The 19,965-nt window shown below is 31.9% G+C and overlaps 1 protein-coding gene across 1 annotated transcript in view; it reads right to left on the reverse strand.

Moving 5' to 3' along the window:
• LOC118746845 (adenylate cyclase type 6-like) overlaps nucleotides 1–19,965 on the reverse strand; it is a 69,892-nt gene that overhangs the window by 14,549 nt on the left and 35,378 nt on the right. Inside the window, exons 11-17 of the mRNA XM_036480794.1 lie at nucleotides 19,758–19,855; nucleotides 17,975–18,065; nucleotides 17,512–17,625; nucleotides 8,587–8,790; nucleotides 8,009–8,166; nucleotides 5,033–5,166; nucleotides 39–59 (exon numbers count right to left, since the gene is read on the reverse strand). Coding sequence (XP_036336687.1) covers nucleotides 39–59; nucleotides 5,033–5,166; nucleotides 8,009–8,166; nucleotides 8,587–8,790; nucleotides 17,512–17,625; nucleotides 17,975–18,065; nucleotides 19,758–19,855 — 820 coding nt within the window. The remainder of the gene's footprint in view (nucleotides 1–38; nucleotides 60–5,032; nucleotides 5,167–8,008; nucleotides 8,167–8,586; nucleotides 8,791–17,511; nucleotides 17,626–17,974; nucleotides 18,066–19,757; nucleotides 19,856–19,965) is intronic.

The raw sequence follows: 19,965 nt of genomic DNA on the forward strand, positions 1-19,965 counted from the left end.
AATATTTTCCAGCAGCTTGCGATTATACGCTTGCAAATGTTCCATATCCTCTTTCTCCTCTACGCGGTTTAAACGGTGCATGGATGTGCGAATAATTGGATGTTGCAAAAAATATGAAAAAATACAAAAGAAAATATGGAAGTGAATAAATGTTCAGCAGAAAAATCGTGAAAATAAATGTCAACGAAAACTAAATGCTCACTGCTGCACAATGTACGTATGTATATCTACTTATGTATATGGGGCGTTCCATACCGAAACGGACGGGGTTCACACTTCATGTATTTGATTTGTTTCAAATTTTTAGGGTTGATAAATAAACATAAATTATAAATAAGTATGAAAATTGAGCTTGATTAATACATTTTTAAAACTTTACAGTACGAAAAGAAAAACAAATCGATTTAATAGTTTTCCAAATATCTCGAGCACGGGGCAAGGAAAATATTAAAAAAAGCGCACATACACACATCAAAATTCGCTATGAAAAGAAATATTATAAATTAGAGCTTTTTTTCTTGAAAAACTTTTTTACATAAAAATTTTTTGTTAAAAAAAAATAGTTTTTGAAAATATGCCATCTCAAAAAAAATTGAAAAAATCACAATGGCAGCTCTGAGTATTGCGCAATATTTAAGTTTAGTATTATAGGCTGCACTCTACAATAATTTGAGTTATGAATTTTTTTACACCGAAGTTGAGGAAAATGAGTGCATTACAAATTTAAAAATTTTTTAAATATTTTTAAAAATTTTCGAGAGTATGCAGTTTTGTAGCCCATTAAATTTTTGTATAATAAAGTGCAAGTTTTTTTTTCAATTTTTATTTGAGGTGGCATATTTTCAAATACTAATTATTTTTTAACAAAAAATTTGTGTGTGAAAAATTTTTCTAGAATAAATTATTATTTTTTAATATTTATTTGCATAGAGAATTTTGATGTGGGATTTATTTTTTTTTTTAATTTTTTCCTCCTTCCGTTCTCGAGATATTTGGAAAACTACTTGTTTGGACTTGTTTTTGTTTTTGTGCTATAAAGTTTTTAAAAAAGCATTGATCAAGCTTAAATTTCATATTTATGTATTATTTATATTTATGCATCAACATAAAAAATTTTAAACAAATCAAACACATGAGGTTTGAACCCCGTCCATTTTGGTATGGAACGCCCCATATGTAGATAAGACCATACACACATATAGTATAGCATAGGGATATATTTAAGTACAAGTTCCTCGATGCTCTCGAGTGCATCTATTACTTATTTAAGAATAGCTACATATCGTTGGCTGCATCACAAGAGCAGAAGGCTGCATTTGTACAACACAGTAGCGAAGGTCAAAAGGGGAATGAATGTTGCTACATACCTACACATGTATGCATGGTGATGGTAATAATAGTAGTGAAATGTTTTATTACTCCTGAATGGTTAAATGGAAAGGTGGAGCGACAGCTGTTGTCAAGCATCACTGGTTAGCAATTTAGATTGACTTGGTGGCTTGCTGACTGACTGGCTGACTAACTTGTTGGTTGGATGTAAATTAAATAAGAATGCTTCCACCGTAGTTGCACGCAGAGTGGGAGTAAAAGAAAATATAATAGTCTTGCTGGCGTGACAACTATGAGCACACTAACGATTATAAAAAAAAAGCTTCGTTGCCATTTGATTCACAAGTATTCGGAAATGCTCCCACTTTTCGTTTCCTATTTGCCGCGCTTTTACATTTTGCACTTATTTTAACTTTCCAACTGTTCTTTCTTCACGGACCACCCCTAACTGCTGCGTGTGTTGCTACGCAGAGACACTTTACTTGTTCACGCTTCAGTACTGCGCTACTAATTGAATTTCAATAAAGAAAAAACTTACTTAGCTGTAAATTACGCAATTGCGCGACAATATTTCCAAGGCGAGAAGAAAAATGCCATGGCGTATACGTAAATTTTTAATGTGTATTGAAAGTTTGCTTGAAATTCGATTGTTCACTTTTTTTGCAAGTGCTTTTCACATTGAAATCTCAATTACTTAGTTAGATGTTCGAATTGGCATTTTTAAAGTTTTTCCTTAAAGTTTTTACTTTTTTGAAGGACGGCTAGACTTTAACATGAAATAGACAGCTTAGGCAATTAGAATTGTGAGAATGACAAAATATGTTTCAGGTGAAGAAACTTGATTGAGTGAATTAAAAATTAGTATGGACATGTACTGATGTAAACTTGTCTTTTGTAAACAATTGAAAGACAGTAGGTCAGATAGTATGAACTATTTGTTATGAAAGTTTTACAAAAAAACCTCCTTTGCCAGCTTTCATGGTGAAAAGCTCTTTTGAAAGAAAACCAGATGAATAATTATGTATATCATGTTGCTCATGCTGCTCCAACAGTGGCTTCGAATCTTCGGACAGCGATTTTTTTTTTTCTCTTTTTTACGTAGGTGTTTTTTCATATTTTTAACGTAATTTTTATTTTTTCAATAGATATTATTTTAATTGATTTTTTTATTTTTGTAATTACGCTTAATTTTTAGATATTACTATTGTAAATAGATTTTTTTTTTTTCATTTAATTTTTATGTAACTAATTTATATTATGTATACTGCAATGTGGCACCATGTTGAAGTGTTTTTTTTTGCTACCTTCAGAAAACTTATGGCTTAACCCTCTACTGCATGCATTTTGAAGGAGAGGAATAATCAAATTTTAACTGTGAAAAACACATTATTTACGTATCAGTAAACCTATTTCGAAAGAAAAAACTACTCCAAGTAAATTTTTTTAATATTCTTTTGCAAGGAAATATAGGGTGATCCATCTAGACTTTAGTTTTTTTAAGTTTAAGGAAAAGACTTGAAACAGAACTGAATGTGCGAAAGAAGAATTTCTGATATATATTTCTTAAAAATAATTTCATTCAAATTGAATAGGAATTCTTTTTTGATTGAGCTTTGTACCACGATTGTCTATTAGGAAAAATTGAAAAGCAACAAAGTCTAAGCGGTAGAAGTTATAGCACCTATTTCGGAGATCACCACATCTCCTCATCAGACTTCTTTTTTTTATTTTTATTTGTTTTTATTTTACAAAGAAACTTGTTTTATACATTTGTATAACTCTGATTAGGTGGGAAAAAATTGCCAAAGTAGTGACACCATATTTGGCTTCATATACGGTAGAGGGTTGAAAACAAGCAGAATAACGTTAAGATCTTCCCGCTAGCAAATCTTTCAATTCGTCTTTCAAAAGACCGAAAAGAGCTTTTAAGATAATTGCTGGAATTGACAATTGTCTTACGAAACATTTTTAAACATGGCGTTAAGAATATAAAAAAAAAAAACACAATAATTAGCAAATCATGCAATTTCTGATTTTCTAGACGAATTTTTATTATTCAGAGGTTAATGAAAAAATTACGCAAATCGCCTATTTACTACATAATAATAACATACATATGTACATATAAGACTGTCACGATTCAAAAAAGAAAATTTTTCAGTAGATAAGTTTAAAATTTTCAATTCACTTCAAATTGCAAAAAATATATAGATCGATAGGTCCCATGTTAGTTAATATCGTGTAGAGCATAACGTATTTTACCTTCTGCGACATTTAGTTTAAAAAAAATTCGCTAATGGTTATGCTTCAATATCGTAGCACCAAACTTCATCAAATACACTTAGGTCTTTTTTTATGCGGTATATGCGTTCCTCAGAAATCCGCATTAAAACAATTCGCATAAAAAATTTCTTTAATTTCCAGCATTTTCGAAAACCGCATGAATTCAGATAAATACTCCAATGTAAACAAATCTAAAAAACCGCATTAAAAAAATCCAGTGAGGCAATATTTATTAAGCAAAACAAAACAACTCAATTCTTTACTTCAACACTTATTATTCCATGTGAAACATGAAAACTGTATTTTAACCTAAAACAAAAAAATACCAAAATAATTATGTAAGAATACAAAGACAAACTAATTAACGGAAGCATTGTCTCTTACACACTGAAAAAAAAGTAATAAAAGCTCTCAAAAAAGCAAAATCGCTACAGCGAAAAAATGTTTTGAAAACCCGCATAAAAAGAGACCTAAGTGTATTCAAATTGACTCAACAAAGACTTATGTCTTCGTGATATGTCACAAGCCTACGGTTGGATTTTGTTCAGTTGCATCTTAGGAAACCATAAACGTTTCTTTAAGCAACTGTTGTACATTTCCATTTCGAAAATTTTTCTTTAACGCATTCTTATCACAAATAAGAAGCCATTAATGACAAAATTTTAACAAATATGCCCTTTAATTTGTCGTGCTACCTGACGCGATTGTACTCTAGGTGCATTTTTGTGCCTGTCCGTGAAATATTTGAAAATGTAAACGTCAAATATATTTATGGAGACATGGCATAATTATAAGAATTACAAACCAAGGCCAAAGGTATTTTGTAGGAAAAATCTTTCAGATAGTTACGCGGACAGATTGTTTGATTTACTAAGTATATTTCTTCATTAAAAAGAAGAAGTGAAGTTTTTAGGAAATTCGTTTATCCACTTGACTCTTTTACTATTTTTGCCACGCCAATAATTTTTACAAAAAAAAATATCTATGTAATTTTCTTCAGTTTCTGTATGAAATTACGTTATGTGCAAAATTTGAGCCAAATCCAAAGGCCTGGCAGAGAATACCACCACTAATTGATGCGTTTATGTAAAATAAAAAGGCCAAAGACCAAGAAAAAAAATCCAAAATAGTTAAACTTTTTAGTATACACGGTAGCTAGTTGCTTTAAGAGTTTGATTTTAGCTACAGCTGTTAAAATAAAAGTTAAAACTTCTACGTGCTAACTAAGTACAAACTTAGGTTGCGCATACGCCCTGCTGCACACCTTTCTTAGATTCGCGGCTACAGCAATTACTTTGACTCAACAAAGAATTGCAAACAAAGCAAAAATGCAGAAATACGAACAAGCTTTTACAAATTAGTGTTATTCTTTTACAACATATAGTAATTATTTTGTCGCATCTTTGTTCATTCGACTCACCTGTGGCTTGTAATTTCCAAATGAAATCTAGACGATAAGTGGCCTCCGTTTGATGACTGTGAAAAATCAGCGCCAACATGAATGCAAAAAGAAAAATCGAATCAATTATATAGCGCAGCAAAGCCTCCTCCGTGCTGGATAACAATGATGATGACATTTAAATGAAAAGTCGGTACATTTACGAATGCAACAGCGACGGCAACGGCAACGGCAACGAAGATGAACACGTACATATGTATGTAGTGCACAGTACATTACATTGCAGGCAACCAACGATGATAATTATTGAACAGCAGTCAATCATAGCGGAAATGTGTAGTGCAACAAGTTCGCAGGTAATTGGAGGCCAGCGTGTTGAAGGTGGTAAGATGAGATGTTGGAAAGAAAGAACAAAAAAAAAGTAGCAATTAATTATAGGCGTAATGTAGTGGAGTGTAGCGAGTCATAGTACGTTTTTGCCACAACTGTGATGCAGCAAAAGCAGTAGACAACCTGAACCATTCTTAACACACACACTTACGTGTTCTTTGTAATTAATAAGGCTATTAAAATTTAATGAAATAATTGCTATTCGAAAAAAAATTTTAAGTATTAGGCGGTTATCAATAATATTGAGCCATTCATTTTAAAAAGTTATTCATTTAATCGCATGTATGAATATTACTGTAAATATGTACGTATATTAAACCATACTCGAAAATAAGTAAAGATGTATAAGTTTCGGGCGAAAGCGAACTTTTTATACCCGGCGCACGTATTAAATATGGTTTTCTTCACTCTTCAGTAAAGTGCATGATAAGCAAGAGTTAATTTCCCGATGTCAAACAGTTTCGATAATATGCTATGATATATTGAAAAAATTGGACCAAGTTTGATGGGAAACAATAAGGCGGTTATCGATATACATTTATGTAGTCATAAGTTGGTGGCGGCACGCCCATTTTACAAGAATCAATAAACTTGTGTCTTGTTAAGAGATTGTTGTAAGTTGGCGTCTTTGGTTATTGAAATATCGTAGTTTTCGTTTATCTGAAATTTACCGTTATATGGTAAGTGGTGATAATTTTAGCCCGATTTCAAAAATTTTCATCATATTGCTTTATTACGTCAAGGTTGATAAATGTGCCGAGTTAGGTAGAAATTGATAAACTGGCAACCGAGATACACACACAGTGGAGGCAGAAATAATATACTCGCCTTACTTTGAAGAGGTTTGCCTATATTTCTTTAGTTTATTTTTTGTTTAATATTTTTTATAAAAGCCTTGGTCGTTATACAAGAAACATCATATAAATCCGTTTTTTAAACTGTGAACAAAAATTATAAAAATTTGAGAAGTTTGCACAAAATTTTCAAACTTTTTATTTAGAATTTGTAGAAAAAGTTTTGGTATGCAGTTTTGTAGCCAATTGTAGTCAATTTTAGTGTAATAAAGTGTGAGATTCAAGCGGCTAGAAAATGCCGTTGATTTTTTACTTTTTTTTTTTTGTTGACGATGCTAAGCATTCTCTTCCATATAAAAAAATTTCGAGCACACTTTGTATGGGAAAAAATGCGTGACACCGTCAGCAAAAAAAAAATCTTAAAAATTAACGGTATTTTGTAGCCAATCCAAACTGGAACTTTTTTATACTGAAATTCAATGGGCTACAAAACTGCATACCAATTTTTTTTTAATAATTTATGTGCAAAGTTTAAAAAGGGGATTTATATGATGTTTTTTGTATAACTACCTAGGCTTTTATGAAAAAATATTAAAGATAAAACAAACTAAAGAAATATAGCCAAAACTCTTCAAAGTGTGCCGAGTCTATTACTTTTGCCGCCAGTGTATGTAGGCGCAAGTGGTCGGTGCCATGCCAATTTTCCGATTTTTTTTGGTTCCTCTCAAACGTCAGCATTTTTTAAAGGTCTTTGAAATTTCAAAGATGTGATTAATTCAGTAAAATATTTAAAAAATTCAGTGCAATTTAGAATAAAATATAGCCATCAAAGGAGAGAAAAAAAATTCTCTAGAATTGGAAAAAGTTAAAAATTTTGGTGCACAAAGGCGAATAGGTATTGAGAATGTGCTTTAAAAGTTATCGATATTGATTTATGAAAAAATTTTATCATGATATACACACATATATTAGTTTAGAAAAAATAAAATTTATTAAAAGGACATTTTCAATACTCTTTCGTCCTTGTGAACCAGAAAAGTTTATTTTTTTTTAATTCTAAAGAATTTTCCCTTTCAGGTGGTAACCATACTGTTATTATATTATTTTTTTTTAATCATTTTTGGAGTTAATAATTTCTTTCAAATTTCAAAGTTTTAAAATAATCCTGACGTGAGAGAAAAAAACTAATACTGCAGTGTTACTACATTTGAACCGCAGTTTTATGAGTATATTGATTTTTGAAATCTATGAATTACTACGTTCCAAATTTTTTAATTAAATTCATTAACGTCAAAGGCGGATTAGTGTAAATTGATTCAGTTTTGCCTTTTCTCTAACAAAGCATAAAGATAACGAAGGCTGCGTGTGATATGGACCTATCGCGGCACCCAGTTCAAAAACGCCCTATCTTAACTGAGAATATATTGAAAATATGTTGAGATAGGGCATTTTTGAATCCGCAGCTGGGATTGGGCGTTCTTGAAAATTTTTCTGAGATAGGACGTTTTCGGACTGGCTGCCGAGATAGGTCGATCTTCCACTCAACCGTCGAAATGAGGCTACAAGTATTTGAAAAAATAGACCTAGATAGTTGCTACCTAAAACATGGCCGGTTTCCCCGTCACAGTCAAAAAAACTAAATTTTACGCATTTTCACACGAAAAGGTATATTAAAAAAGTACTGAAATATGACTGAGAAACATGCAACTGAAACAACTTAATGATAAAATTAAAAAAAAAATTCTAGTTGTTTTAATAAAGTTCACTAAAGAAGAAGTACAGCAATAACACCCAGATTGAAATCGATACTCACTCCAGCATGAAGCGAATATCCTTGCGCGTATACAGGTACATTGAGAAGCCAGTATAGAATGAAGCGAGAAGTAGCAGCAATAACAATTTCAATACAATACGCAATACTTGATAGGTGGCACAAGTCATCATCGACAACAGCGTCAGCAGCAAGAATGTCTACGATGGGAGAATGTAAAGGAAACAAAAGTTATTGAAATTATATAATATCATATTTCTTGGAAGGCGTCAGCAATGTCTGAGCATGGCTTAAGAAACCCAGTGAATTGCAAAAGGCACACAAACTTACGAAATACAAACAACTTGAGGCACTTTTATTAGAAATTGATTGCGTAAATAATGCTCTACGTTCTAAATTTTGACGCACAAATGTATGTACATATTTATAGTATATATATTTTTAATTGATTATTTTAGTAATAGAAGGATTTTGGTTTTTTTTGCATTTATAAGTATAGAATTATACAACTTGTCTTAGAAGAATCATATCGTAACCTTAAATTTAATTTTTGGCGCTTCCAAAAAAATATGCAACTAACGAAAACTTTGTTGTAGTTGCATACTAAGTTCAATACTTACATTTATAGCTAAAAAATAATCACAGTTAAAGTCAGCTGCAGCGTTGCCTTGCGAGCTGGCGGTGGAAGTAAAATCAGTTTCATCAGTTGCTTTGAACTCATTTGAAGCATTTGGCGCTAAAATTTCATAGGTGGGCTGAAGTTTATGGCTTTGACTGCTCGCTGATAAGTTTTCAAAATCAACGCTGTAGAAAATTTCATATGCCTGTCAAATTGGAGAGGGAAATGATTTTATAATAGTACATATTCTAGTCTAAAATAAAAAGTTCCTGAGATATGCCAAAATATTTATTCAGAATAGAAAATTTGCTAAAAGAACTTTATAATCGAATTGGTTAGTATGGGCAAAAGTTATTGCTGTGTGTGACTTCTTTGACATTAGAGGGGAAGCATTCTTCAGGAGATCTCCCATTTGTCTCCTATGTGAGTTATAAAGGAGGTCAAATCTGACAAATCTCACTTATTGCTCCGGAATCAGGCCAAAGCGAGTAATATTTTATTCCACACATAAGGAGATCTTCCTTTGAGTTCTAGTGGGTATATCCTACAGTTATGATGCAAGCTTTTATAATAAAAAAAAAAACAAAGTTGTTGGGTTCACAATCACAGTTTTGGTTAGGTTGGCAAACAACAACTACATTACTATATATACATACATAAAACAAGTTGGTACGTTGTTAGTAAATATATCTATTACACATGTGTTAAAGATAGATATGTACATAAATAAGTACGAAAGCAAATACACAAACAGAAAAAAAGAAGCTCTGAACAGTCTGTGTTTAAATACCAACTTGTAGAAAAAGTTTTTCCATTAAGGTTTCAACACCGCCATCACTGTGCCCCTAGGCTGTGTCAAGTACTAAACTCTAGCAAATGTACACAAATATGTAAATATATGTACATAATACTCACACAAGCACATAAGCTCTGTGGGTGCGCAAAACGTCTGCTTAAATATGTGTGCGGGTAACCTCTGAGCAGTAGACACATGGCTGTCAAACTTTTCACACTGTTCACTTGATTTGCGTGGCAATGTTTTGTTTACTTGCAAAAAAATGTTGCTACATGAATGATTGCCATTTTGGTTGCCCTTCTATTTTGGTGTTTTGTTTACAACAAATTTTTTCTTTCGGAGTGCAAATGGCAAACCATAACACATTAACCTTTACATGTATGCATCTTAATCACAGACAAGAGAGACTTGCTCTTGAAACTTTTGGCAGTAAAAAAGGTAGGTAGATAGGTACTGTATACGTAAACATAAATCCTTATACCCTGTAATATATGTACATATGTATGTACTAAGGACATGTAAGTATGTATGTACATATATTTATTATCACACTTTACAACAGCAGCCATCAAAAGCAGAGGGAAACACTTGTGACGAAAGTAACTCGCACTTAGCGCCATTTTTGTGTTCGTGCTATTCATTCGCTTTCATTGATGGCTCTAAAGGCCAGGCAATGCCAGTAAATGCGCCCCACATTTATGTGCCACTTAATTCATATAATCATTTTGGTACGCCTGTTGCTGTTTCAAATGCCGACGAATTTGCGGTAATGCCTAAAGACTTTTGTTTTATTTTCTTAAGTTTTTTCTGCATCTGAAAGTACTATTATACAGGGTGTCCTAGACCAACTGCCCACCTCCTCTAAAATGGAGGGAAATGTTTTTTTTTGTGAAAACCGTCAAAATTTTACCTACTAAATCGAGGATGCTCTATATTTTGATGGTATGTATTATCGACTTACGGTTTCCATCGGAAGTGGGTAAAACTGACCGGAAGTCCATTTTTTCAAATTAGATATGCATGTTTTTAGTACAGATTCGGATTCTAAGGATAAAAATACGTAACTTTTGTTTGAAACTTTTTTCTCAGAAGCGCCATTATCAACCCCTAAATGACCTTCGAGCTTCAACTTGTCCTGGACTTCTAAAATGGACGAAATTTTCTTGAATTACCAAGTCGTGGACGTTCCATCGTTTGGTCGTATTACCAACTTCCGGTTTCGACCGGAAATGGATTATACCGGAACTCCATTTTTTTAAATTGGATTAGATACTTTTAACGCTGATTCGGATGCAGGACTTAAAAATGTTTCCTTTTGTCTGAAACATTTTCCGGTTTGGACCAGAAGTGGATCAAATTGACCCGAAGTCCATTTTTTTCAATAAACATGTTTTACTACAGATTCGAATTCTGTCGATAAAAATACGCAAATTTGGTTCAATCTTTTTTCTCGGAAGTGCCTTGCATTTTTTCCAACGGAATTATAAGCTTTATTATATCTCAAGACATCCGCCAAAATATTTCAGAAAAATATTAAGATATACTTGAGCGGGAACGATTTAAAAATATCTCCAAAAATCTCATTATTTTAATTCCTGTTACAATTTTCAAAAATGTTATGCAGACCTTTAAAAGTTCGACTCTTCTTTAATCAGAGGAGATCTTTGGAAAAAAAGTTTAAAAAGTTTGTATTTTCAAAGCGGTCCAGCTCACGCAAATCTTTATATTTTTTTCGAAATATTTTGGCGAAAGCCTTAAAATATAATAAATTTTACGTTTCCCTTGAAAAAACAGTACCCTTCTTTTTTTGTGTAGAGTGATACACCCTAATGTACATATATTTATTTATATGAAAATAAAAAGGACACCCATGGATAAACATACACACGCCAATTGGCTATTTGTGCGCATTATTAAAGAAACACACTAATACATATACACCGAATTTTCGTAAACTTTGCTCACTTCAATGCCACAAATTCTCAATTTATTTACACCGACATCGCTTCTTGGTTCTTTGTTTATCCCAGTCATCTTTGCAATTTTATAGCAATTTAATGAGAGTTTTATTACGAAAACTTTGTTACTTGTTGCTTGTTACTTTGTTGATCATTTTGTTATTTGTATGTATGTAGTTATGTTATCTTTTTCATTGCTATGGAGCTTGTGTCTGCGCTAGTGCGACTTTCATACATACTACTAGTTACCTACTAAATGCACACGTCTGCATGTGAAAGAGAATTTTCCTAGCTTAATAGTAAATGGCCACTAAATCTGGTGAATTACCAAAAATATAGTACCAACTTTATTGTGCGCAAAGTTAAGTGGAGCAAAAGCCTCAATTTGCTAACATCTCTAATTCTTAAGCTCATTAATCGCAAAATGCAGCAAATTACGTTTAACCTTCGTGGAGCTTAATCAAGGTATCTATTTACAGCCCTTGCTTGCAGGTATACAAAATTAATACTGAAAATTATGTGAAAATGTTAAGTAATCCCAGCAAGGGTTAGCTCATTTATGATGCCTGCGTGTATGTAGTATTTTGGTGCTAACGCCGAATTTGTTTAAAACTTTGCCCTTTCTAAAGTTTTTTTTTTTTTACTACAAAAATGTTTTTTAATCATATTTGTTTGTTCTGTACCTCATGAAGCAAAAATTGTGCATGCAATATACGACTATCCAAAAATAAGTAAATAATTTTTTTATTCGTATTATTTTACTTCAAAAAGTAATATGTTGGTGCACAAAGTTCGTACCTTTGAAGTCAAAGTTTAAATACGTGCGAAGTAACTATAAGAACCATACTTTGTGTGTGTATGTACAATTTGTGGTTTTCTTGGAATCTCATTTCAAATAAGACTTCTTTATTGAAGTCAATTTGATACCAAGCATATGTATAGATTCTAGATGCTACACGGTATTTGTTAATGTATGCACGTGTGTGCATAAAAACTTTATCATCTATCCTACACTTCATTACAAACTTTCTTTTTTTCTACAGAATCTATTTACTTTTGAATTTCAAACTCAATTCAAATGCAAATGCTGAAACTTAAGTTCGCCTTATATGTAAATATACTATCTGACTTATGTATGTATGTACATATGTGTATTGTATGTGTACATTTCTGCGCGACCGAATCATTTAAGGTGTTACAAATTGATGAATATACCCTGCAGAAAAATTTCTAGGCAGTCTGGCAAAGCACTAGTCCCCCCAACAAATTTCCGAACTGTCTCCCAACTATTGCAAAGCGGTTGCAAATAGTTTCGCGATGACGACAGAAAAAACTTCGATGTTAAAAACATCGACAAGGAAGAAGTAAGGATGTTAGGAAAAGTTAAAACAACAAATTTACGGAACGCAACTTTCATGTTTGTATCCCTTTGGTTCACTAATGGAGCAGCTAAGCAAGTAATAAAAAGCTTAACTTTCATTCCTCTTGAGCCGTTCGTTTCTGTTTAGATAATATCAGTACCTGTTTTAGGGAAAAGACACTCGCAAGCTACTGAGGAACAGGAAGATATACATTTTTAGCTACTATATATACCCCAGGAAAGATACCCTCTTTTTAGGACGATCTACTTAGTTTTTCTAAACCGGTTTCCACCGGTGTTTTTTTGGATATCTATAGGCAGTTTTTAGAAATCTTGATTTTTTGAATATCGAATAAACCGAGCGACAGTAGACACTTTGACCTTACTATGTTTTTCTCTTTTCTAAATAAAAACTATCTTTACTCTCAATAGTTTTATTGTAGTTTTTGGTCATAACTTCATACCAGTATAAGCATTTTCACTATATGAAAGCTATGTAAAATATATCGGTTTATACGATTTTTTTCTGAATTTCAAAATCGTGAACCGGGTTTTTTCCAAATTGCAATTTTTCGAATAACTTGAAAGCCGGTTTTGGAAAAAATCCGAATAATCGAACAACCTACCGCTTTCCCATTCCAAAAACGCACCAGAGATTTTTGCTAACATCCGTTAGTTTTTTACTTGCTTCATTTTTTCTTTATTTCGCGAAAACCATCAGATAAAATAAGACAAAATTAAGAAGATATCTCTATGGGATTTCTTCAAGAAAAAAACACTTATTCTTTTTAGTAGGATTATCTTTTCAATGAAATCCAGGGACAATTCTCTCTATTTTTATTAAATTACCTAATTAAAAGCTAACAAAGAAAACAACAAGTCTACGCTCATCTGTCCTCGAACCGAAGGCCTACCGAATGGCAGCTTAAAGCCCTACTTGCTCGGCTACGGGGGTCGCCTTACCGCCACTATTCTATTTAATCATACGAATTTAAAATTAATTCAAGAAGATATTTCATCAAATTAAGAAGTGGATCTCTTTAAATGAGGCAATCAAGCAGATTTTCTCTACGATTTTTAAAATATATTCTTATTAATAAAATAAATAAGAATTTTTTCTTTCAATTGTCTTTTAATGTCTATGAAATTTTCTTCGTTTTTTCGTCTGTTTTACGCCTAAGCCTAGAAACTTTTCATAGAGACAATTTTCTTGTTCCTGTAGATCATATTTTTCTTTGTACATATACAAGTCTGCTGGAATAGTAAAGAAACCAGCTGCATACATAATTTTGCTTCAGAAATTAGCTGTTGCTTAAAATGGAGCATGGCCGCGTTTTCGCAGGCATTGAGCATTTAAATGCACTTAAAATATTTGTTCATAACACTATTTTTTTTTTTCAATATTCATTGCTCATTTGAAGTTTTTAATTATCAAAAATGAACTCGATGGCAGCGAGTTCAAATGCAGTGGAAGCAGTTGTGTGTTTTCAAAATTAATAAACTAAAATGTTTGCATGAAAACTGAGAAACGACTTATTTAATATTATTTAATAAAAATAACATAAAATGCAATCTGTACAAAAAATAAAAAACAAAGAAAATTCCAAAAATCGAATCTTGAAAATGTTTGCTCATAAAAAACACATTGTCCCAGATATTTCCAAAACCAGTTTGACCAGTTCAGAACGAGTGCATAAGTTCTGCATAGGTGGTGCAATCGCTACTTCCAAGGACACGACCATATTAAAAGACAATTGAAAGCATGGATATGGGATAGATGAAGAGCCGGTGCCGACCACTTTCAAATTAGCTCTGCGCGAATTTTTGAACCAGTTTGATTAGTTGCAGGGTACATTAAAAACTGAATTGAAATTCTTTGCGCAAAATACAAGTGTACATACAATCCCAAAACTTTTGTGTTTCATCTTCGTACTCGCATATGGAAAAATATGAATAAAAATTCTAATCTCTGTTGTACTGTACATACGTACATTAGGGTGGTGCAAAATAAGTAAAGTCGGAATTTTAATGCTCTCACCCCCAAGAATTATTATTATTATATATCGAAAAAAAGTATAACCCTACTTTTTAGTTTGAAATCAAAAAGTATTTAGAGGTATGTATTTTATATGGAAAAAACAACTTTTCGTAGAAATGGTATGGAATTCTTCAAAATCAATATTTTTCTATCGGAAATCTCTGGTTCTCTACAGGAGACTTCCAACCACAATATTCAATTGTTTATTTAACCATTTTTTAATACTAAAGATTTTCATTTATCCGGCCATTGCATTTTCTGGCATTTTCTGGGGATATTGGCGGACCTTTAAAATATAGTTTAATATGAAATGAAATGGTTAAATAAATAATTGGGTATTATTATTGAAAATCTCTTGAAGAGAAGCAGATTTGTTCCGATCTAAAAAGATTGATTTTCATTCTATATCATTTCTGCGAAAAGTGGTTTTGATTTAAAAATAAAAATAAAGGTATATTTTTTCGGTAAAGAACAATCCTGGGGGTGACAGCATAAAAATTCCGACTCCACTTTTTGACATGCATTTTTGTATCACCCTAATGTACATGCATATGGATTCGATTTCAAATTTATGAACATTATACTTATGCATAAATATTTAAATGTATGTATGTATATTCACAAAAGCATCTGTATGTGTACTCGTTATAAATATGTACATTTCGTTATTTGTGTATTGAAATATTTTTCCGTTAAATATCATTTGTGGCCTCTAACCGAAAGGCACAAAAATTATTTCCTTTCAGCTGCAGATAAGGCCCACAACTTATTTTGCGTATAAATCCGCTTAACGAAGCATACCAAACTCTTCTGAGTAGGATTATATGTATGCTTAAAGGATCTGCTTATACGTAAGATACGCATACAAACAAGCTAATGTATGTTTATTGTACATTGGACCATGCCGGTACCGTACCCCTAAGTCTAAAGTATTTTTTCAAGGCAATTTCGAAAAAAGTTGTTTGCCGAACGTTGAGGTAGCCTTTCTCTATTTTTTTGTCATATCTTCGGCATTTAAAGCTGGATCTTAAAGTATGATATATCGGTCTACCCTAGCGTACCACCCTAATGTCAGTAGATTAAAGCTCACCAAAAATCATTAAACTTCTCCCAAGGAAGTATCTACATATACACACATTGAAAGCTTCGTAAGACAAAAAAGTGAAGACAAAATTGAAACAATGAGAAATACATAACAATTAGAGTAACTGAGAGGGTTTAAAAAACTTATTGAATTCATTCGATAAGAATCGTAAGAAATTCAGTCATAAAAAATTTACTTATCGAAAGTTATCGATTTACCGACATTTATCGAAGTTTATAGTTCTAGCTATCCGAATTATTCAAATTGATTAACGTTTATTGAGCTGTCAAAATTTGTAGACACAGAAACTTATCTGTCGAAATTTACGGTTAGTTATCGAACTATAAACGTTTATTGGGCCATCGAAACTTGTTAAGTTAATGAAATTTATCAAATTATCGATATTTGTTGAATTATCATTAAATGAACGAGTTACCGTAATGAATTGCGCTCTTTCAACTTATAGAGTTATCGAAATTTATTGATTTACTGAAATTTCTCGATTTATCGAATCGAGGGTTATATAAGTTTAACGAGTTATCACTGCTTATCGAATTTTAGCGTGTTAGCACAGTGCAACGAGTTATCGAATTTGTCGAAAGCTTTTGAAAAACATTGAGCTATCAAAATTCACCGAATTATCGAACTTTATAGGGGTATCTATAAATCATGGAGTTATCGATTTGTTTAGAGATATATAAATTTTTGAATTAACGAAATTTATCAAACCCCTGAAACGCACAGTTGCAAAAATTATTCGAGTTATCTAATTGTGTTGAGTTCTCGGTAGTTTTCACATTCATCGAATTATCGATATGTATCAAATCATCGAACTTTGTCGAAAAAATTTATGTATCGGGTCAATTCCAAATCCCGGTAAAGTCCTCCGAAGGCCTTCAAAGATATAAAAAATTGTAGTCACGCTTCAGTTCTAAAGCAGGAACTATAAGTTAAACGACGTGCTAAGCTAGAAAACCTCTCCAAGGCTCTTAAAAAACTATAGAAACATGAAATTCGAGAGTAACTTAATAATTAATTAAATAAAATAAGTAATTTTATTGCCACAAATTCTTGATTTATTTACAACAACATCGCTTCTTGGTTGTTTGTGTTTAGTGGAGTTTAGCGGAGGTTCTGATTTCTGCAAGCTTTATTGATTTATTTGACTTTTCCTTTGCGAAAAAAAGCACCTTTCTTGTACGATTCAATTACACAATTTAAGAAGAATTCTTGGTCAGGTTATTTATGTACATATCTATATAAAAACCGACATATTTCTCTGAGTCAATATTTACTCAAGCGTGGCTGAAAATTAACACGAAATAAACATTTTCTGGCGCTTTCTCCGCGCTGAGTGAGGTCTACGAATATTTTAAATATTCAATATGAAGTATTTTTGGTCAATATATCAAATTCCTGTGAGATAAAATAGTTTTAAGTACGCACTGCAAAAATATTTACTACATAACTTACTTCGATGATAAATAACAACTTGATATAAAAGCATCGTATCAATGTAAACTACATGGGAAAGGTAATAACGAAAAATCATGAATAACTACTTTTAATACCTTTGTGCACAAAAAATGCCAATTTCATTGTGTACATAAAAACCAAATATGTACGCATTTGAAAAAGAGTCATGCATAATATGCAACATTCAATGCATATTTATTTATTTGCTACTCACCATTGTCAGCACAGTTGTCAAGGCAATCAGTGTGACTGTTAAAAAAGCAAAGCACTGTGCTAGCAGGCGATTGCTGTGGATACGTGAAGAGAATCTCTTGATGCCAATCGGTAGCTGAAAATAAACATATAAACAGAGAAATGTGTATGGTAAAATACATATTTGCGCAGCATACTGGCACAGCTAAGTAAATACGTAAGTACACACGTATGTATGTAGTCAATGGGAAAACAATTGGTGCATATGTATGTAGTTACATTTGTTAAAAATATTCTTAAATTGAATAAAACTGCTATTTCCAATGAAATTCGATTTTCGCAAAAATTTTTGACACACAAAAAGAATTAAAACAAAAACTGCATTTGAAATTGAATATGTATGTGCATGTGAATGGTAAATGGAGAGCGAAAATATAATAAAAAACGACTTCTAATGTCACTTGACTGCCATGGCGTATACGTACATTCATATTTATCACATGAGCGGCGACGAGTAGTGAAATTAGCATGACGATAACAATTGTTGCACATGAAGTGGTGATGGTGAGTAAATTCCTGAAAATAGCAAGTGAACATATAGTGAACGAAATTTAATTGATTATATTAGTAATAACATTTATGTGGTCGTAAATTTAGATGTACTGGCCATAGGCAATGGCATATTTCATTTAGCACTAAAATAGAAATTGATGCACGCTTTTCGAATAAAACAGCAAACATTTTTAATAATTACGCCAGCTAACGCTCGATTAGCCTTCCACGCATAGGCTACAAGCTGTTAACGAGCGTATTGTGTGAAAAACTGAAACCCACCGCCAACAAACTGATTGGGCCTAATCAGTGTGGCTTTAGGCCCGGCAAATCCACCATAGACCGGATGTTCATAAATATTGTCGAAAATATTTTTGAGACGGGATGCAACCACTGTATTTGAAAAATTTAACTCAATTGAATTGATAAGATAAACTAAATTATACAATATGGCTATCACACGAAGGTATTTGAGAAATCTTTTTTTCAGAAATATTTTCAATTGAGTCGTCACCTATCTAAATAGTAAAAACTAAAAATATTGAAAAAAATTAAATTTTACAAGATTGTTAAAAGATGAAAATTGTTTGAGAAAGTTTTACTAGAAAATCTTTTTTTAAAAGTTGCCACCTGTGGAAAAGCCGACTATTAAAAAAATTAAAAAAAAAGAAAAAATTTTAAACAAATGCTCAAATATGCTGTTTTTATTCCTTCTAACTCGAAACCCCTTTATTAGATTAAAAGAGCTTTATAAATGCCAACAAAAGTTTTCGATTTACATATAAAGCATTTAAAGTTTTCTTTACTTTGTATGAATTTGGGTGTTAGTTAATATTGTTTTAAAGGTATCTAGAAAGTAGGTAAAAAATTCACTTCCTTCTGGAAATTAAATTTATAGTTTTGTAACTCGACTCTACATTAGAGTGGTAAAAAATTCGAGTCGGGATTTTAGTGCTCTCACCCCCTAGGATTGTTCTCTACCAAAAAAATTTATGCCTGTTTTTACACCCGAGAGCACTTGTGCACAAGGGTAGCATAATTAGTTCACATAACGGTAGTTTGTAACAGCCAAAACGAATGGAGATATATATAGTAAAAAAATATATACATAAATGTTCAGCTTAAAAAAGAAATCTATTAAGCCGTGACGATATAATATAACTATAATATATTTCCGAACGAAAAATATGGATTTTCACGAAATCTATACCATTTCTATGAAAAATTGCTTCTTTTTTTTTAATATACATATATAAAAAATACATGAATCACTTTAAGCGCTTTTGAGTGACCTCGTAAATATTTTTGAATTAAAAAAAAAGCGGGGATATATTTTTTCGGTACAGAACCATCCTAGGAGGTGAGAGCATTAACATTTCGCCTTTACTTTTTTTGGGACCATCCCACATATCGCACACTTTCTTCAGAGGTTTATTGATTCAATATTTGTTGTGCGCAAAAAATATTTTAAGACCGTTTATAAATTTATGTTCCATAAAAGCTTAAATCAAATTTGTTTATAATTTGAAAAATCTGCCTACTTTGTAAATACTTTCAAAACAATATTAACTAAGAGTTTGGAATTTATTGCACACAAATATAATATCCGGCGTATATTTTGTAGTTTATCATATTAACAAGCTTTCGAGATTTCAGAAAAATACAGAAGTGTTTCGACCGTCAATATTAGACTTCATATACATATAAGCAACTTACGGTTTAAACGCTGAAAATCTAATAACGGTAGTGGTGACTAGTACAATAAAACTGCAGTAGAAATACACACTCAGCATACGATCTGGCTCCGATCCGTACTAATGTAGAAAAAAAGAAAACATTTGAAAAAGACAAATTTTATTATTTTCCCGCTTGAAGTGAAAACATAAAATATTATTACAACCAATGAACCTTTTACACTCTTCAC

This window comes from Rhagoletis pomonella, unplaced genomic scaffold, assembly GCF_013731165.1.
Source record: "Rhagoletis pomonella isolate Grant_MI unplaced genomic scaffold, Rhpom_1.0 Rhpom_scaffold_00011, whole genome shotgun sequence".
Classification (NCBI taxonomy): Eukaryota; Metazoa; Arthropoda; class Insecta; order Diptera; family Tephritidae; genus Rhagoletis; species Rhagoletis pomonella.